Source organism: Athene cunicularia (assembly GCF_003259725.1).
Source record: "Athene cunicularia isolate RWA chromosome 1 unlocalized genomic scaffold, athCun1 chr1_part2, whole genome shotgun sequence".
In the NCBI taxonomy this organism is placed as follows: Eukaryota; Metazoa; Chordata; class Aves; order Strigiformes; family Strigidae; genus Athene; species Athene cunicularia.
Window position 1 is genome coordinate 51,341,834 of NW_020799092.1, and position 22,266 is coordinate 51,364,099.

At 36.9% G+C, this 22,266-nt stretch overlaps 1 protein-coding gene across 1 annotated transcript in view; it reads right to left on the reverse strand.

The window, feature by feature from the left end:
• CNTN1 (contactin 1) overlaps positions 1 to 22,266 on the reverse strand; it is a 225,865-nt gene that overhangs the window by 37,025 nt on the left and 166,574 nt on the right. Inside the window, exons 15-18 of the mRNA XM_026863717.1 lie at positions 14,337 to 14,457; positions 9,542 to 9,700; positions 6,114 to 6,263; positions 2,474 to 2,544 (exon numbers count right to left, since the gene is read on the reverse strand). Coding sequence (XP_026719518.1) covers positions 2,474 to 2,544; positions 6,114 to 6,263; positions 9,542 to 9,700; positions 14,337 to 14,457 — 501 coding nt within the window. The remainder of the gene's footprint in view (positions 1 to 2,473; positions 2,545 to 6,113; positions 6,264 to 9,541; positions 9,701 to 14,336; positions 14,458 to 22,266) is intronic.

Consider the following 22,266-nt stretch of genomic DNA (forward strand, 5'->3'; position numbering starts at 1 on the left):
CCTAGCTCTGTTTCTCAGGTCTTCTTTCAAAACAAGACTGAGAAGAGCTTTGATTGCATCTCTGGCTGTCTCATTCAACCTGGCTTATGAAACATAGCAAAAGCTGAAAGGGGGCTGGCAGCAACATGTGAACCTGCCATACATTTTGTTCTTCTCTTCTTAATTAAGCTCTATTTTGAGTAGCATATGCAAATGTCAGCACATTTGGGTGAATCAATATACACCTTCATCTTAGCCTTACAGATAGATATATTGTTGTCTGTCAGACAGGCTCCATAAATCTAATGCCTCTATTCAAAAACACTTGCTAGACATAGTAGTGGAAGATTCTTGGGAAATAAATATTTGAAGTTGTGCTTAATTTGTCTGACTAAATGAGCTGCTCATTACAGAACAGATGTAAAAAGCATGATATTCGGTAAGAGAAATAATTGGAATATAAATCTACTTGGGTGTATAGGCAAGACTGAAACGATCTTGTACTTCAGATCTTGCAGTAGTCACTATTCTGGTTATAAATTTCTTTTTTTGACTTGGTCACAGTGAAGTTTTCACTGTATTGAAAATGCCACAAGTATGGGTCTTTATATGCAATGTAAGAAGCAGCTCTGTAGTTTTTTAAAGTCTGCATAAGACAGCACTAGTGAAGAACTAATAGAATAATCTAGGTCTTGTGCAACTGTCCACTGCATGTGTTCTTATTTGCCTTTTGCTCTTAAAAAAAAAAAAATCAGAATAGAAAAAAAGTAGGATACTCTACTTCCTAGCCTGTCGTTATTAGAACGAAGAAATACCCTTTTCAGTATATTTTAATAGAAGTGTAGATCTTCTTTTTCAGAAACTTACAGAGTTTTTATTTAGGTAAACTCATTGCTAAAATACTTAGGATTTAAGATTTTGAACTGAATTAAAAAAACCCACCCAAACCCAGAACAGCCCAAATGTGTTAGCCCAAACATATGGCTATTTTGGGGTCATAATGAGAATGATCATCCTGAAGAAAAAAAAGAAAAATAGGCATATGGATTAAGATTTGTACCTTCGTATGGAGGATCCCTACACAATAATGACAAAATTGTTGCTGGAATTATATCATCTTTATATTACTTCCCACAAGAAAAAACTGCTACATCTGAAACTATTCCCTGAAAGATACAAATGGTGTAATGTGCCTTATGTGCCTCATAGACTTATGAAGGTAAACAGAGAGGTCATTAGCAAGATAAACTTGGTAATTTTTTCAAGCATAATATTTAATCATCTTTTTTTGCCAGAGGTAATTCTTCTGTATCTGTTTTTGCTGGATACTGATAGGCTCTGACATAAATTAGATAGCTATTTTTTTTGCTTTATTTCTCATCCCTAGCTTTCCCAAATACCCTTCAGAAGACTTCAACTCTCTTCCATGCAACTTCTGCCTACACAACAACTTTGCTCATAAATTCTTACCCCTTCTTGTTCTGGGTTTTGCTTTCTTCTTATCTTGTCCCTTTTCTCTTCTTCCCTGTTTTCAGAAGCATCTTTTTCCCCCCAGTATAAGTAAACTTTAAAAACCATTGCCTCAATAACACAATGAAGACAGCATTTATATATATATATATACACACAAGACTTTTTAAAGAAAATATCATGGACTGAATATCTACAGTATATGACAGAAATGAAATTTTCAAAAGACTTTGCTTACTGAAAAGCTCTTTTGATAACACTATAATTTTTTTAACTTTTCATTCCATTATTTTTGTGATTAACATTTTATCCCTGTCCCTTTCCCCTTTCTTTGTTTTGCTTAATACATAATCACTGAAGAAAAATTAATGGTTTGGAGGAAAAGAACAACATCAGTATGTGTATATCAATGAATGGCTAAATTGTGGTATGAGACAGTATTATTTTGTGTTACCAGTCACATTAGCACAAAATAAAACTAATAAAATGTCAATATACAAGAATTTCCTTAAAACCCCAGTTAATGACAGGCTAGTTCACAGAATGACAAAGTAGGGTGTTTTTTGGGTTTTTGATTATTTTTTTTTTTACAAAGCCTGCAAATTTGTGCACAGCACACTGAAGTTATAATTAAGATGTTGTACTTTTAGTGGTAGTAATCAAATCTGCATGCTATTCAGATCGTAATGTTTAAAAAGGCTCAAAGAAAGATACAATATACAGAATTTTCAAATGCAGTTACATCAATGCATTATCATAGTCAGTATGTGTTTCAATCTCTTTGAAACACACTGAGAGAAGGCTTTGGATCCTATTTTAGAAATGTCCAATACATAAACATCTAAAATATTGTCTTGCTCATTCCTTTTTATGTATTCTTATGACAAAAGTCTGAAAAGCTACATATACTGTGTAGAAATCCTGCTCTCACAGGAGCCAGTGACAAACCATCCACGCATTTCAGGAAAAGCAACACCAGACACAAGGAAGTATAGGTTTTATGCCATCTCAGTGCAATACCTACCATCCATGTTATTGTCAGCTCTCGATTGCTTCCCCCGCCTCCTCCAACATCAGAAGGAGCCACATTAGGAGCTAGAAAAATAGAATAGACAAGAAAAATGATGACAAAGTATGTAGTTAGTGAAAATACTAGTATTTTCTTTTTGCCAGCAGAGCCAATGAGCACATGTGGCACACACAATTAAAATAATGAGAGTCTGTAATAGCTGTGAGAGTCTGTGGTCTTGCCAAGATTAATGTACAGCTACTGCTGCAGGAAACACGCCAGTTCTAACCATAGCTAGCAATCATTCTTCTTTTCAACCACATTCTCTACAAATATTTAATTGAATATTCAGAAAAGCAACACTCCCCATATGTCTTAAGAGAAGCACTGTGTATTATTCTTGTGCTTCCTCAGGCGTTGGTATGTCAAGGGCTCAAGTACCTAGGATTTGCAGATATTTTTACCTTACCAGACTCTGATTGGTTCTCTTTACTTCACTGTATTTACTCACAATGTGTAATGTTAAATCCATGGATATATCTTTGATGGTCTGGCATTGTAATCTTATTCTAGATTACTGGCACGTCTTCTTGATTGGAATATTCAGAACAAGTAGATGTTCAGAAGCAAAGTTGGCATAGAACTTAGTAATACTGTTACTAATTGCATTTTACACTGATATTCTGTGTAATGGAGTAAAATCTGTCCATCTATCATTACTGCACAGCTGAGTGGCAAAGCAGGAAACTCTCAAGGACTCCATTACAAATCAGTCCTGTATTCTCATTTCTGTATGACTCTTTTCACTGTGAGGATTGTATCGCTATCCTCTATGGTTTTTGTATATTTACTTGCTGTCACTCCATATGGAGGACACACAAAGTACCACTGAAAACTTGGGAAATGATGGCCTTTAAATTTTATTTTATCCATTAAATATGCTCCAGGTGGTCATGCATTAGCTGCATGACCTATCTATATGAACATGTTCTTTGTGTTAAAAATTCTTATAGGATCAGACATTTTTTCCACTAATCAGCGAATGTCACAAGATAGTAAGGGGATACCCCCTAAGTGCTTTCACAGTATTTAAGATGTTTGCTGAGGCCTTTTCTGAGGATCAGCTGAGGAGAAACACAAAGCAGAGAAGAAGTAATGTGTTCAGAAAGGATAAAAATACATAACAATAAATTTGAAATTTAAATCAGCATTCAGTGCATGGTTTGCATTATTTATTTGTGGCCTTCCAGAAAACAAATTAGCAGAGAATGAGACTAAACATATGTATCATGCAGCTCAAAAGGAAGCTTGAACTTATTACTCAACCTTCTTATTACTGAAATACACAGTAGTCACACTAAGATAAGCATATAACTCCAGGGCTGAGTTAGAAGCAGAGGTTTGCTAGAAAGCTTAAGTAGTCAATGAAGATACACAGGCTTCCAAAGAGAAAAAAAGCCTGTCTAATTAATGTCTTACAAACCACCCTTTTCAAGAGAATCTCCCTCATTCTCTCAACCATTAAACCCAGGTTTCTCTCTCCATTAAGACTAGTTTACTAATTTGTAAAGTTATACTTAGACAATTACTCTAATGTCTCCAGAAGCTAAAACACATAAAAGCAGACTTTCCACTAAATTTCAAGAAATCACTGTGAAATGTGTTATTGCTGAAGCAAGTAGATTTCATTAAAAAGAAAAATCATAGCATACCTTCTTAGCATAGTAAGATTACTGAATAATTACTGAAATTACAGTTATCTACAAGAGAGACTTCAAAACTGAAAAAGACACTGGTCACATTTAACAGACATTATTTGTCACTCATACAGTACAACAAAGACACAGCACTGTTTGTTGCTGTTTAACACCAATAAATGTCAAAAACAACTACAATGTGTGGATACGGGTTGTTGTTTGTGCAGTGAAGTATTTATCTTCTTCAGATCTACATGAAAATGTACACACAGTACTAGTTCTATAGTACCCTGGAAGTTGACAGTGAACCCAAATCCTATTGTTGCTGCTCATAACAAATTCCAGCTCCTAGCAGAAAATGCACTGGAGCACAGAAGCTCATCTACAAGCTGTAACTGATTTACACTCTATTTTGGCATGGCAAGAAGTTCTTACTGATGCCTAGGAACACTACATTAACATTTTGCTTTGTTTCACCAAAAACGTCTTGCAGTTTGCCAGAGATGACAATGGTGCTGTGCATGGGGAATCAGACAAAAGACTAAACAGACAACCCCTCACAAAGACATTGCATCCTGCCACAAAACTGGAGGATATGCCATTTGTTGGGAGGCTACAACAAATGCCGTAAACATGGTACACTGCAAGCTGCAGGACACTATCACTACTCCACCTGTGAGCATTATTTCCCTTCCCTTTCTGTTTCTTTTCTGACATTTAAAGAAGGTCTATTGTGCACCAGGCACTGCAAGAAGCATGTGTAGATTTCTCATTTAGATTTCTGGGCCTTCAAGTACAGCTGCTGAATCATAAAACCTATGATGCTAATAGTCGATTTTATAGATAGTAATTTCCTTTTACTTTAGTATTAAAGTTCTGTGGTTTTTCCTTCCCTGTCCAGATTAATTCAACCAATCTATATTTCCTTTCTCCCCTAGCAACAACATTTTTAATGGACCAAATGTGAGTCCTTTTTAATAAATGCTTTGAAATTTGCAATGCAAATACCTTTTATTTTGAAAAAAACTATCAAATCAAAGGAATGACCTAGCAAGCGTAATTGCAAAAATTAATTTTTACACCTTGGTTTTGCATTTTTAGTTTCAAGTCTCGAGCTATGGGACAACAATTGTAAATTTATCTAGGCTGCATATGGGTGTTAATATGAAGGAACATATACTGGTATACAGGTTTTGCTGGATACAGTCTTTTTTGCAGTGATACATTACCTCCTAGAACACTGCTGTTATCTCCTTTATACAGTCAGACCAGACTGTATTATCTTGAATAGTCTAATGCCTCATTTTGGAGAACTCATTTTTAAAAGGACATGCCTGAGCCTAAAGGATAACCTTAAATATGCTCTGAGATTTTAACACAGAGCAATTATTCTGATAAGGGCATATGTTGTGTTAGATAATGTCACATCTTTAACATGGAATAAGACACAAGACCAAACCTTCAATCACAGAAAAATGGCATTTTCTATAATTTCTAATGGCATCCACTATAACACACATACTGTCATGTATTCTTTAGTTAGAACACAAACCAAATAGCAAACAGGCATCTTCCTTGTTAAAACACATGCGTGTTTTTCCCCAAGTCCTGTACCCTGATCCCAAGCATGTGCATGCATTCATACACACACAACCTGACTGATGTATCTATCCATGAGGGAAAGATATAGTATGATTCTGTGTCAGCAATGGAGACAAATTTGTCAATACAAATATCACGATGTTTCTTCTCTGTCTGCTTTGATGATATCACATCTAGACAGTCTGGTATTTGCTTACTAAAAATCTACAGTAGTGGGTGGCTGAAAATACATTCTCTAGACTTGCATTTTATAAAGTGCTTTTTTCAAATAAACCCCCAAATTTACAAAATTTATTAATAAAAAATGTGAAAATTAGGAAGTACATTAAAAAACTTGACATTTTCTGTTTACGTACGAGCTCCTTCAGTTCTAATTCTCTGTGATGGCATACTAGGTTCTCCTGTCCCCAGAGTGTTTGTTGCTATTATCCGGAACTCATATTCCATCCACGGAATTAAATCAATCACTGTAGCAGATTCCATATTTCCTTCAATATCTGATGGTTCTAAAAAAAATAAGAAATTGCTTTAGTAAACAGCATTTTTACAAGGTCAGCCAACAATGTGGTTGATTTCAGCAAAACTACCGCTGTTCTGCAATCACACACAACCAACTGAAGGAAACTTGATGTTGTGCATTAGAAATACCACATTTAACAGAGTACTCATGGCGGTGACTGGGAATTAGGAAATTATGACACTATCTTGGATAAACCCTTATTGACTTGTTTTAACTGGGTGCAAACTAGCAAAAGAAGTACAAGTAGTTATGAGGTATCCTTACTAATTACATATTGTAGTCGTAGAATTTCATTTTACCTACAGAGAAATGTAATGAGAAATATGGAATGCAAAAACAGTAACATAAAAAATCATGATATAGAAAAGGGCTAGACATGTGCAAATGTACGGTACAATCAATTGATAAAGAGTGGTTTATAAAATGCAGTCATAATTTGGTGCACCTTATTAGTGAGCATGTTACAACTTACTACCTAGTTCTGATCCAACAAGGGTTAGGTGTTCTTGTAATTCCTGCAATAAGACTTACTGTCATAAGGATGAGCTTCTTTACTATAAATAAAATGCGTAACATGATTTTTTGTCTACAAATCACAAACAGGGGCTGTTTCTAAAGCTGTCTAGAGTTATAGAAAGACAGAAGATTTTCACTTATTGCGTGGGCCAAGAGTTGTTTGTCAAATTAGAGTCTTGGGTTCAAAAGGAGATGAGAAATGAGATATTCTGCACTAGAAAGGCAGCTGATTTAGAATTAAACTATGAATGCAATGGCTGCAAAAAAATCAGGCACGGCAGAGTAAGCACTGGATGGCAACACAACTTTCCTCTACTTAATGAACGTTAAATTTTTCATTCCAAAGTGAGGCCCTGAAGGAGAAAGAAAAACACTTCATTTTCTTTCCACCTGCACACCACCCTCCCTCATCCTTACTCAGATTATTTTTCTGTTGTCAGCAGAGCCATTGCAAACTGCCTATGGCATCCAATCCAGGATATAAATTTGGCATTCCTTCTTCTGAGCTACTTTCAATCTCTTAATTTAATTTTACTGTGCCACAGATTCCCAGAATAATTATTAATACTCAACACGATGAGAATCTGATCCCCTTAACTGGAAAGAGTAACATAAATGTAAACAACTTATTACATAACCCATTCATATGTATTTCCACACTGTGAGGTAGAATACACTTTCTTCATAGAACACACTCAATATTATGCAACCTGAGATGAGTGACTTGGTTTGGGAATAATAGTAGTAGCAATAATAACAACAACATTTCCAAAGTGCGATGCCAAATTATATTTTTTTGGTCCACACATAGCAGCATTAAATGATAGCCTAAACACTGATGAAAGATCAATTTGGACTGTTCATCATGCTTCTTTCATATTAAAGTGAACATCGAGCCAAACTGGGGGCAGTTCAGAAATTAAACAAAAGCTTGCAGTTGTGCCAGTGATGGCTGCTATGGCGATTTTACCTATTTTTTGCTGGAATCCTCTATTAATCAAAATTACTCAGTGTGATTCAAATGAAAAAGAAATGATTTTGAAAATGCTAGAATAGTTCATTTAAACTTTCAAAAATGAATAATTTATATCTTTCCTGCGAGATTCCTAAAAAAGGAATTCAACAATCTAGACTCCTCCTTTGTCCCACTCAAGATGTGAATCCCACCAACATGCTACAGGATAAGATTCGAAGTCTGACTGCATGCCCCACTGACTATCTCATTAATTCCGTGAAGCAGAACTGAAGAGATGAAGAGAAATATATCCCATCGTGCCTATAACACTGCAAATAGGGAAGCTTCCTGAGAAGTGAGAGAGATGGGTTCAAGGGTCTGCTCTGAACCAGACAGAGAGAAGATCCGAATCCAACACTTGTATCTCCTACACACATTTCTAGTTCCAGTAACATGCAGCACAAAAGGAAGCAGGATCACAGCTGCCACCCCATTTACAAATTCTTCCTATAACCTCATTTCTTTCCAATTCCTTTTTTTTTTTTTTAATTAAAAAGAAAAACGGTGAACAGAAAATAAAATATAATTTATCCTGAAAAAAAGCAGAGGCTGGTCTAAAAAGATCCTCCTTCCTGTATATATTGTTAATGAAGCAAATCATCAGTTACTTGAAGAGCTCTAATTTCTACAGTAATTATTTTTTTAAAGTTCAAAGAAATCTATTCTACAGAAACTATTAAAAAGATATAAGAGATAGAAAGTGACTGGGGAACCTTCTAGTTTTCTTTTCCAAGCTACTTCAAACTAACTCATATAAAGGTGCTGGCTGTTGGAGGTTATTATATACAAAGAAGCTACATATAGTACATATTCTAGAAGAGAAATGTGATTTAAGAAAGTAGGCCTAGTATTTTCAACTTTTTACTTTAAAAATCTAACAGATTTTCAGATTAGTATGTAAAAGTCTATTTCTTAGACAACTATCTCTGTAGTTTCAAAGGACAACTTAAATGAAAGACAATAGCTGAAACTGTTAATATTCTTAGTATTTAGAAATGCTGGGTATGTGATGCCCTAATTCACAGAAAAGCATGTAATTTATAATTTATTATGGTAGCATAATGAATCATACTGACAGAACAATTCTGTATAGCTTGTGGCAATGCTATCCTTCATAAAGCATTCAAAGATACTAGTAGTTTAACACTATTTTCATAATGCATGTTATGAATTTATGTTAAATCTTGTAAAGAAATAAACATCAGCATGCCCCGTGTTCAGGTAGGTGTCTCCTCAGCTGCAATTATGTGGCACAACGATGACATCCAGTGGTTAGAAGGATAATCTTAGCTATGTTTTCTCTAGGAGTGCCAGTTTTAACCCAACTGGAACTTAAGTCTGCTCCCAGGAAAAAGTTTTAATCAATTTCCTGCATAACAAATACAGAAATGAAGACGCCTGTATGTGTTCCAAATTAACCTGTGATTAAATTTTTATGATTCTAGTAGTTGATGTAGAATGTTTCAAGCAACAAGGAAAGAGGTGAAAAACAGATGAAAACTCTGGCCTGTTCTTTTCAATATTTCTCAATATTCAGTTTAGACCCTCCAAGTTCTGGGAAGAAATCTGCTGACAATACACTGACAGAATGGTACCTGCTCCCAAACCCTTTAGCAGACATTAACAGCATCCCTGGTTTCCTTTTATTGTGACTATTTTCTGATTAGCCAAGCTTTCTAACAATCAAACACTTTAACACCTACTGACTTTATTACTTCTGGCATTACTCTTACCTGTTTTGGCATCTTTCCACTCTTCAGATAGAAAGGTTTTTGACTGGATAGTGTATTTAGAAATAGGGCTATGATTGTCTGTTCCACGACTCCAGGTAAGTGCTACAGCAGTGTCTCTAATTTCTTCTACTCTTATACCTCCGGGAGGGCCTGGAGGACCTGAGAAAAAAAGATTGGGAGTTCAATTCACAAATTAAATACTATGAAAATGAAAGTTCACTAAATCTCCTACCTATATTTTTAAGATATAAGGCTTTTGGGTCTCACTTTCTACTTAAGAACAAACTGAAAATGTATATACATATTTTAATACTCACAGAGTGATTCAGAGGAAACTTACAGAACTCCTGCCCAAGTAGTAAAATACAGATTTTTTTAATAATTTGAAACTGTTGCTGCTCTTTTTTTGAGCAATACTCAGAAAAATAAGTCACAAAATCTTCCTTCCTAAATTCCACCTAAGGATGACCTTATTGTGGGCCCACCTTTAATCTACACTTTTGCTTGTGCCATATTGTCCCTGACTGGAATTTATATGGAAAAGACATATAAAAAGAAAGACATTTCTATAGACCTCATTTCTCTTGACCTTCATATTACCCCAATGTGGTAAACCCATCATCAGATTCAGATTTCCTCCAGACTAACATAAATTGAGTCAAAGCAGAACTAGACAATGTTTCTCTACAGTTCAACAAAAGCCTTTCCCCAACAAGAATTTCAAAAATCCATGCCAAAATGTGGAATCCACTACACTCACTGAACTAAAAGGAGTCTTGCAAACTACATGGGTGAAATCAAACAACCTCTGTGCACCACAATAAGCCCACAAAGATGCCCACAAAGGAACAGAAGCACTAAGCTGTCAAAGAGAAAACATTTTTCACAAAATTGCCATTCCACATCTGCCCTTTCAGTCTCGATAATCAAAAAGGACCTATAAAATAATATCTAAAGAGTATTTTATTTTCAAAAGATACTTATGAAGATTTCAAAATTCATAGCTCTAATGAATATAAAAACTCATGAACTAACAGATGTTGGCTTTACTATGCTCCCAACACCCAGCTAAATCATTACAGGGAGAATTTGCTTGCTCTAAACTAGTTCACAGTCTCATCTCTATGCTTTTCAAGTATTAAATACCATTTCTGCTCAAACTAACTGCTCAAAATAATGGCAATTATTCTCAATCCATATTTGGCTTTAAGTTTGTTAGTTGTACTTATCTGAAGAGACAGTCTTCTGTTCCTAAAACTTGACTGTTTTTTTCCAGGTATATCACTAAACCTAGTAAGTGGTATAACATTTCTTTCCCAAACCTCATCTGATTTACTCCTGAACAATAATAGCAGACAAAACCTGCTGAAGTGAATGCTTGCTTTTTTCTAAATTAATTTTTTTAATTTTAAAATTTTTCTTCTAAGTACCACTAATCCCACACCTTTACTTTGTGTAGGTAACTTTTTTATTATTGCTGTGCTGTGCATTGCTCCCCAGAAGAGAGGCTAAAATGTACAGATCAACAGGCACAGGTGATTTTTTTCATAGACTAGAAAGCTAAGAAAAGAATGATGCAAGCACATACATATGTGAGTACAGGAATCTTCATCTGTAAAAGACACCACAATGCTCAGTAAGCTGTGCTAAAACCCTCAAACGTACAGTAATTCTGTAACCCAAAACTTAGTACCTACTTACAAATTTGGCCTATAGGTATTTTCAGATCATTCTTTTCCTACTGACTGCTTTGGTTTTGTTATTATGCTTCTGTTTTAGATGATACACGTTATGTGATATATATTAACTGTTGTGTAAAAACAAGAGACAATGCATTAGAACTATTGAGAAGTATTTTCTGATTCCACATTCAGAGATAATAATATGCCAACATGATTCAGGTAATTATCCAACAATCTGACTGAACAAGTCCCAGAGCATATTAAAAAAACCATCAACAACAAGAAGAAACAGGATATATTTCTCTGCAGTATTTACAGAGAAACCACAGAAAAACAAAACAAAAACAACTCAGCAAAAACAATGGAATGAGCTTTCTACATCAGATCTAAACAGACAGTGTGCCAAATGTATCTTCAGCTCTTGAGCTCTTTATTTTCTCCATAAATCTGAGCAAAAGGAATCAAATGAAATTAACTGAATCAAGCAAAGATACTATCACATATTGTTGTTCCTAGGTTTCAATGAATTTATTATTCTAATAAGCAAGCAGTTCCATTACTGACTTCAAAAGTATTCATATTTATACTGGTTCCTCAGGAATATATATGCCATTGTTTAAAAAGAAATAAGCATGACGACTCTACGCAATATATTGGGCTATGGACTGTGACTTCAACAACCAAATTCCTGACTTTCTTATCCTAAGGCCCAAGAATATAGTCAACATTTAGTATCCTTGGAAAAATGTACATCAGTTAACTACTGGATTGTTTATAACCAACTTCTACTAAAATTCATATCTTGTCATTGAAAACTAATCTACTAATTAGATGTTTCTGGACCTCTCCAAGAGTCTTTCAAGGTAAGGACTAAATGCATCACTGCATGTGGAAACAGCCTCTTACTCTTCACAGAGATGTGCAAAGTAGAAGTTGTTGCTAAGAGCTGATTTTTAAGATGAGGCTTGTTAGTCATCTCTCCACTCTGGTAATGTGCATACTTACTAGCCCAGCCCTAAGGACTCAGGTAGGTAAGGCCTGAGAGACCTGTTCTCCTGCAAGACTGTTCACTCCAGAAGCCCTCAAGCTGGAAGGTATGGAAAGGTTCACCAGCCTCAAGATCTTTCTTTCCTTTTCTTTAGGATATCTCTCTTACTGCTTCTCACCTCACTATCAAAGCTGCTGAAAATGGCACGTGGCAGGAAACACCAAGGGCCAGCTGCTCCCTCAGGAAAGCTGAGCCAGAACCCATGAGTAGCCCCAGGGCTGGCAGTTCCTTCAACAGTGGGGCACAGTTCTGCACAACCTGACTATAGCGGGCAGAGCTGGGTGCTGATATGGCAGCCCTAGGTACCACAAGCAATGAATCAGGTGCATCCAGGTGACAAACTATTACACATATCCAAGCAGTCCATCCAGGAGACAAGCTACCTACAGCATAGGTCTGAAGCCCATTGAGGAGGCAGGGCCAGAGACAGAGCTGGAAGCAGGCATGTCTGTAACATAGCTCCAGTCAGGGCTGAAGGTTCAGGGCTGAGCTAAATAGAGATCCAGGGCTTACGGGCAGTTGCATGGGTGGCTGTGCTGGGTGAGGCTGGTCGGGGCCATTAAGGCCTGTTGGTGCATTCAGGGGCCTGACAGTCTTCAGTGTACTCGTATCACTAACAATTCTGAACACGACAGCATTTTTAATACTCTGAGATCACACAAGACAATCCATATGAGCTGTTGAATTGTTTTGTGGACAGACAAAATATCCTTACGTGTCTGCATGAACAGTGGCTATCCTTTACTGCTTCATTGAGAAGATGCTCAGGAGCCTAGCTCTGTGTTTTCACATATTGCTGTTGCCTCTTTATAGCAATGCAGTGAAACTATACTGTCCCCTTTGTCATATTCCATCAGATACATAACCTTGCCGCTGTAAGATGCTGAGTCTTCCACTGACAAAAATGGTAGTGAGAATTACTCATCACTAAGCAGAACTGTGTTCATCATATTAAATCTAAATGCTGAGCATAAAATGAATGTTAATTTCTTCCAAAACATAACCTCAGAGCAATGATTCTAATTCTAATTACTGGGTGGGAAGGATAATCAGAAGCTTGATAAGACACCTCGTCTCTATTTTTAAAATGAATTGCTTGCATGATACTAAGGCACATGAACAGACCTTTCTCTTTTTCTTTGAAGGTGTATTCTGCAGTTTCACCACTTACCATATTTGCTTCAACATTTCCTCTAAAATTAATGACATTTCACTGGCTGTTAACATCCAGCAAAAAAATAAATACAGAAATATTCAAGTCCACAACATCCCCAGATGACAGAAATTCAGAATTTAGGCACAAGCTACACTTTGGCGGCTGTACAGATCTACAGTATAACTGGAACATGGAGCAAAACATGACAGCAATATGGGTCCAAGTACAAGTTAAGTCTGCTTTGAATTGTCAGCATTACAGAGCTTTAGCACTTCAGAACGTGTTATACCTGGACGCACAAAACAGAGTGAAAGGACATGAAGTAACTCACACTATTGAAACTATGCATTGTAACAGATTGTGTAGGATATGTACTGCATGAGCAAGCACAGTGTTTTGAGGCTGCAGTAACACTTAATAGACATGAATCAGTTAATAATAGAGTGATAACCTTAGCCCCAAATGTCCTGGGTTTTGTAATTTGAAAACTAGGAATCCTTTTAATGTAGGCTTAGCATTATACACAATAATTTAATCCATAAAGATTTATGATTAAAGAATAGTGGCTTCTTAAAAATGTTATACAGTGGATACATTGAAATGATACTCAAAATCTGTTTTTAATAATGAACACCAAATTAAACTGTCTTTAAAATTACTTTAACATAAGGAAAATACCCATACTACAAAAATCTTCATTGCTTTTCAGGAAAGCACACACTCACTTGGACCTCTAAATGTCTGGAACAGAATCAGTACCCTAAGCAGACTTTAAGGACTTCGCATGCTCATGCAGTTCTGTTTAATTTCTGTCATTTCTTGAGAAATAGCATATTCTAAACAACCAGAAACACTCTGACTGTCGAGATGAAAACCAGCCACATTTCTGTTTTACCTGGAAAACCTTACCTCTTACCACAAGGTCAGCTGAAGCCGAGGAATTATCCACAATTGTCTGAGCAGTGCACGTGTACCTCCCTGCGTGCCGCAGCTGAACGTTTTTAATGAGCAGCTCACCGTTGGATTTAATCTGTCACAAAAATAGCACTTAGTGAAGCTGGTAAACATCCTTGTACAGCTATGTGATACGTGTCTACACATCCCTCCCAACTGATATACAGTGGTTGCTATTACTAAATAATCAAGTGTTTACTTTGAGAATGGATCACCCTCAAAGATACAGCTGATTTATATGACAGCTGTTGAAAGTGTCCTGTATTTCCTGAGGAGTTGCTGCTGCTCTTTACCAGACATGAAAAAAAATGATGCCTTACTAAATGTTTTTTTTTTTTTTTTTAAGCCAACATCTTCCTTTTACTTTTTGAAGCCTGTATCTGAACATTAAATTTAGTTAAGAATCATTAAACAGCAAATTATTTTTCTGCACCATTAATTGCTTTTTAATGCATGTTTGCATGATAACATGTCATGGAGGCCTACTAATAGAGGAGGATACTGTTTAGCTCTTCCTTTACGAGCTTAAATTTACAAGCCTAAAGCTGTGTGAACGTTTTGATCATGGAGAGGCTGCAATCACAACCTAAATAAAGATGCACCAAAGAGATACTAAAATGGAGCAACTGTGAAGAAACAATAATGTCCAACATGTGTCACAGCTCCTTAGAGGAAAGGTTGCCCCCGCAGTGCGCAGTGGTGCTGGTGATGGGCAGGACGATGGCAGTAACAGTAAGCCCCATGGCAGGGGGCTGGGCTGCTGGGGCTCCAGGCTGGCTCTGAGTCAGCACAGTCCAGGGCAGTCCCTTCCTTTGGTGACCTGGGATGGGGTGCACCCAGACAGCAACCTGGTGAGGCCTCAGCCAGGGCTGACACCTTGATGCGGGAGCCACATCGTGTTGAGCTGAAATGCTGCCTTTTGGGTTTACCAGAAGTACAGCTCCCATCATGGCACAGCCCTGCCCAGCCATGGGCCCTGCTGAGCAGCCAGCCACTTCCCAGTCTGACCTCCTCATGATGGACCTGCCCGGCCACCCCTGGGCTGGGCCCAGCCCCGGCTGCTGCCACCAGCCCAGCCCTGCTCCTCATCCTTGGGCCCTGTGGGACAGGGCTCTCATGGCGAGGCCCCTGCCCTGCTGCCCACGTTATCCACCCCAGCTCAGCCCGCGCTGCTCCCTGGCACCAGGACCTTCAGGGAAGCAGTCTACCATGCAACAAGGCTTATACCCTCTTCACCAATGCTAGACTATCAGGAAAATATATAGCTATATTGTTAGATGGCTGTAAGGTCCACTGTCTGCTGCTACATGTGGCTGTACAGATGGCAAACGGAATACAATATTTTTGTCCTATGACACTTCTGTGAACCCACTGAGCAACTGGATGTGCATCTGTAAAACAAGGAGTAGAAGAGAGACGACTATATACACCACAGCTATTCTTAATGAAAAACACATTTTATGTCAATAAAGATAGTTATACAAATGTTTAAAAATAACACACTTGAAATGTTTGGTTTATCTATCCTACATTTTATTAAAAAAAACATTACGAGGTTAAATCATGGGGTTATACATGTGTTAGTCTTAAAGGTATTTCAGAAAAAAAACCAACATTCTCTCCAAAATATATCTGATTCATGGAAGTCAAAATGTTATAAAAGATTAATAGATTATTTATACCACACTATATTGAAAGGGGCAACATTTAGATTTCCTAACCCACCACAGATTGTTCAGAAATACAGTTTTGAAAAAAAAACCCTCAAACACTGAGATAATTCACTGCAATCCTGAAACCTTCACATGCAGGAACAAAAGGTATTCAGATGCAAAATGGTACATAAAAAAGAAACTGCTAAATATTTAGGTGTAATAGCTAGTGCCATCATCATGGAAGGTTCTAGAGAACAGCAAAGACCTTCATTACAATCACAAATATTAAGGGCTGTCATTAGCATCTCTGCATTTAGACATTCTGAAGAAATGAAATAAAGCTATGTCATTTAGTTTATGCTTCCTGATTGAAGAAGAGGAGGAAAAAAGCAAGGTTAAATCTTTTCCAAATGTTCTGAAACTAGAATTCCAGTTTAGAGTCTATATTTAGGGGAAATAAAAATAGCCAGATAAAACTATCATTTTGCTTTCCAAACTCCAGTGAGGATTCTGGATGCCAGCTTCAAATTCTGCTGGCACAAAATTTCAGCATGAACTGAAATCTTTTAATACCAATTTTTCTGGTCCAACATAAGAATTTACATCTTTAAGAAATTACTGAGGTAAACCATTGATTGGATAAAAAGAGAAACAAGCGCACTGCTTAATTCTGGCTAGCAATACTTCAGCTGATTGCCTCACAGGGTCAGAGAAATGCAGGTTACACCTTACTTTTCAATTTTTGAGTGACACAAGTGCTGTTAGTAATGATCAAACAGATTAGCTGGATCAGTGAACAATCCAATATTCTTGATATATTTCTGACATTTCTCCTTTAGTTATTATTAAACTATGCCCAGATACCTATCTTTTATTTTTTCCACACTTTTCCTCAAGACTGATATGACAGGGCTTTTAATTTAATTTTCCAAAGTGCAATCAGGATACAGACATGAGGTGAGTCTGGGACAGTGGCATTTTTGTGTAGGTGCCCCCACAATTTATTCATCAAAACTGCAGGGGGGCTGCCTTCAAGGACTACTGCAGGGATTTGAAAAACTGTGGGGATTACTGCATAAGTGAACACTGGCTGGCTGCCTGACTAGTCACATGTTTTGTCTACAGTGGGCTAATCAATGCTGTCAACAGTTTTCAGAAAGAAAAATCGATGGGAGTGTCAGTACTTCTACTGGAGCACAGACAGTGGCTACGTGTTCCTCTGTCCTCCAAAAAAACACAGCAAAGAAGCTGCAGAAGTCCAAACTCCTTGAGTCTGCAGTTTCTGGGTTTTTTTATGTTTTGTTCTTACTGGTTTTGGTTTTAACAGAAGAGACAAACAATTCTCTGGGTGCTGTGTATAAACCTTTGGTTTATTAACACTAAATGTCATCCTAGAAAGAATGATACTGCCTGTGAATCTCTGATCATTGCTTTTGATCTTTGATCTGCAAATACACATAAGCGAAGGTTGGGCAAAGCAACAAGGTTTAGAAAAACTGCATAAATTTATAATTCTCATAATCATATTATTACTTCAATAACAAATGATTACAAATTCTTAATAGTCTTAGTACTCATTAATTCCTATGTTAGCACTTTAATTAAAATACCTTATATTTATTATTGATGTGCCCATATTCTTCTTCTACCATTAATTTCCCATATGGGAACTTGGTCTTAAAATCTAATGATGAAAAACAGATGGGGAAATGTAACATGATTTAAAAATCAACAACCCATAGATGTGGAATCGTATCTTGTTGGTTTGTAAGGTCTCCTGTAGAACAAGGTTTTATGCAGTTGGTAATGAAGCTCTCCATACCTCAGAAGAAGCCTAAGTTCTTGGTGGTAAAAGAAGAGCTTACAAAGCAAATAAAGAATATGGGCATCAGCAAATTCTGTCCACAAATTAGATATGAATGCACTGTATGCTTTCATTCAAAAACCTCAGCTTGGCTAAGTTTAAAAATGCCTTCCTTAACTCAGAGAAAACTGAATCACAGACTGGAAAGAGTGATAGCAGTACTCAGGGATGTTCCAAGGGTATCTGTGGTTCACCACTCAGTTATTTACCAAGTTTCAAGCAAAGACTTTCATCATATGAGCCCTATATTTATGCTTTAATAGTGATGTAAAAATAGCATTGTATGACCTGTTTCTGAGATTCACTGTTCTCTTCTGACTATCACCTTTGCTAGTGCACTAAATTACTGAAAACCATCAGAACATGCCCCTGTGTGATCAAAAATTATTTACAGGAATCTAGTCCTCTGATTGAAAGCAGAATCTGCTTCTGTTGGGACCTGAGAGAATAACAGAACTTACATTTGTATGAAGCTAACAAGCCCTTTGTAATAATAAAACTAAGTTGACAGAAATAGATGAACCTGGTAAGCAGAGTCTTTTTAAATTCAGGTTCGAAAACTAGACATCTGAGCTTCAGAGTTACTTAACACACAGTGGAGGTAAGATGATAAGAGAATCGATAAAGAAGTAATGTGGAAGAGATAGGACTTGTAGTGATGACATCAGCTTTTCCAAAGCTAGTAATAATTTAAAACATCTTTTTCTCTTACTTGTACCTAAAATTATTAACTCTAAGTGAATTCACGTGTTTTGTTCCTGCCAGTAGAAGATCTGCTATGTGGTAGATGCAAGTAGAACAGATAATCCAACAACTGTTGACGGATGTTAATGTTAATGTGATTATAGCTGCTTTCCTGATATTGAGTTCAGAGATGACATGAGGACAACACCACCAATGCAGCTCTACTGTCTCAATCCTATTCACACGAGAGATTATCTCACTTTGTTTATAAGTCATGGCTGACATGGAAGTTATGGCTAAATAAAAAACCAAGCAGGATAATGACAAGAGTCATTCCCACTGAAGAATCAATTCCTTCAGTGAACTATATTTATATGTAAAGGAAGTACAGGGCTAATTCTACCCCTGAAATGTGGACTGGGAAGTGTTTCCAACAAATATATTATTCTTCCCCATTCAGCATACCGCTGAGAATGCCTGCGGACACTGTGCTCTGTACCATCATCCCTATGGTAATATGCCCTGTTATTTCATTTCCTACAACAGAAAAAGCTTAGATACTTGTTGACTTTTTGACTTACACTCATGGCTCACAACTTTACAGCTGATGATGAAAATTCACACTGCAAACTACATTTCTCTGAGTAGTGCCTACATCTGACTTTCTGAGCTCCTGCTACCTAACTAGGGATGGTATATGGATTCTGGTAGTTTGTGAAGTCTCACAAGCACATAAAATTAGTCAACTGATTTTGCATTGTATTTTTTTAAGTCTCGCATAGAAGTTGGCATATCTTGATCCTCTAAACATACTACGTTTCTTTGTGCTGGAAATAGCACTGTGGATTAATAATAGGTTTCCTCAAAGGCTTCTGTCAGAGCTAACTATTCATTGGCTTCACCATCAGACTATGTCTTCTTCTTTCCTTCCCCTCCTTGCTTTTAACCACTGACTCCATCCATCTCATTCCATGCTCACTACGTTACTATTAGGCCCTAGCCTCTAATTTTACCCCAAACATAGTAAAAATGTGATTTCCAACACACTCATGTCTAAAGTGTCTCCCTAATACATCAAGGCACTGAAAGCAACGTACTGAGACAGTGCCTTTGGAGAATCCTGCGACTTTTTTTCAGAAAAAGCAGTAGTTCAGCTGATTTGGTTGGCCATGTTTCATGAACAATCATCTGCCCCCTCCATATATTCATCAAATTGTACTGTATGAGCTCACTATGATGTTGTCTCCCAGGTTTTGTTCCAATCCATACACAGCCTCTTCTTCCTCGTCAGTGGGTAACTAAGCTTTCTATCTAAACACTTTTCTCTAATTTTTCAGTTCTCCTCCTGAAGTTTCTATTGATCTCCTGTCATATAGTGGTAGCTAGACTCCACACTGTGCAAGGAGGTTTGCCAGGTGAAGCAGTGAAGAAAAATTAAAATGAAAATCTTAATATCTTTTCTGCTGCAGAAAATTGTGGAATGCACAAGGAGATATTTATACAATAAAACTGTCTACACAGTAAGGAGGAGCATGTAGTAAAACACCTTTGTCTACCGTGTACAGCCAAGGAACTGCAAATTATAATTTACAAAAAACAAGCAGGCATTAAGCTATACTCCTCTAATAGGATTTTTATAGTCCAAGTTATTCTCTGTGGTTTACAAAAACAGCTGTTTAGGAGAACCTTCCTTTTTAGCAAATGCTGTCTCCAATCTAGAATTTATCTCACCCATTTTGGACATCTGTAGCATGGATTTTGGTATTCTAACTAACCACCTTTTACAGTCAAAGTGAAGAAACAGGCCTTTCCATGTATGATTTACTTTAATGTAAAGTAACTGCCTGGCCACATGTCTCCAGAATATTATGAATGCGGTCCTAGAACACTACAAAGCTTTCTGTACTTTGGAGAGGAATAAAGTTAAGAATAATAATATTTGCATAAGAAAAAAAAAGCTTTTGAGAATTCAGTGAAGTCCACGCTATTGAAGGTTAACTGTATGATAGTTGCAGGGACACCAGCACAAGTTATACACGGACAGCTTGGATTCAGAAGTCGCTTCAGAGCTAAATAGAGCCTGAGCTATAAGCCCTGCAAGTTCTGGGCTGAAAATGTTTGTTTGTCTCTGTACCATGTCCCTGAAACTATGAACACTGGAAAACACACTGTGGATTCAGCAGGTCTTAATTCCTGCTCAGTAGCAGTCATGACACAGGTGTGTCAGCATCATCCTGAACAATGCTCCTCATTACATCAGAGCTCTTTAGTTGTGTGCAATGCTATGCAATGTCCAGCATCAACAAAGACACCCTTCTCTCCTGAGAACTCCCTGTAAAAAAGATTCCCTACCAATTCCGTAAAAAAATTCCATCATTAAAGCTGCTGGTAAGGTAAATTATTCCTAAATGTTCAAATGAAGTGATTTGACAATTCTCAGAGTGTTAAGATTCCTATTCTGATTGAAATTATAAAGAACAAAGCATAAAGTTCTATGATACACTTCCTAAAATAACATAATTCTTGCTGGTATTAAGCTTTGTCCAACACCTTAAATCGTTATTTCAAACACCGGAGTTTCTGCTTGTGGTGAAAGGTGCTGATATCCCATTAGTCAAATAATTGTCCACCAGAATATAAATGTATTGGCTGAGCAAAATACTGCTGCCTACTTTCAACAAACAATACCATCTTTGATACACTTAATTTAACTGTATTTTTTTACACAACTATATTAAACCATCACAGGATCACACAATAGTTGACGTCAGAAGGACTCTCTGATGTGTTTTGACCAAAGTCCCTGCTTAAAGCAGGGTCAACTGGAACAGGTTGCTCAGGGCCTTCTTCACTCCAAATATTTTGAAGAACTCTATATAAAAGACTCTATAGCCTCTTGAGGCAACCTGTTCCAATGTCTGAACACCTTCACAATGAAAAGGTTTTCCTTATGTTTAATCAAAATTTCCTATTTTTCAGTTTCTGACCATCACCTCTTGTCCACTCACTGGGTGCTAATGAGAATAGTCTGGTTTTGTCTTCCTCAGTTCCCTCTCACCAGGTATTTATATGTGTTGACAAGATCTTCCTGAGCTTTCTCTTCTGAAAGCTACATAATCCCAGCTCCCTCATACTTCAGATGCTTCAAACTATTAATCATCACAATACTACCACTGAGAAGTTCAGCAGAGGGTTTGAGGGCATGCATCTTTGATTCTTTTCCTTTTACAATAGGAACAAAATGATTGCTTTCTACTTTTCAATATTTTTAAAATGCAAGGTGTGAATTTCATAACAAAAGAAACCAAGAATCTTTGACATGCAAAAATGTAAGAGAATTCCAAAATTCTCACAACTGAAAAAACAAAGTCATTTATCTTGAAAAAAAAAAAAAAGGCAACAAGTTGCAAATTTCTTTTAGAAATAGTCCTGGTCACTCCCAATTTGCACTTACCATTTTGGACTTCTGTTTTTTGCTGGTTTTGTTTTTGCAGAGGGGAGGGGAACTCAACATCTCGAGTGGTGCTCCATGGAATGTTTTTTTTGATAAATTATGATCACAAAACAGCATGAAGACTTGAAGCTATCTGATGTAAAAATAAGGATAGTATCTTCTGCGGGATGTAAAAAACACACTGGATGCCAAGAACAGAATTTACAAACCACTTCAGTAACGTACTTT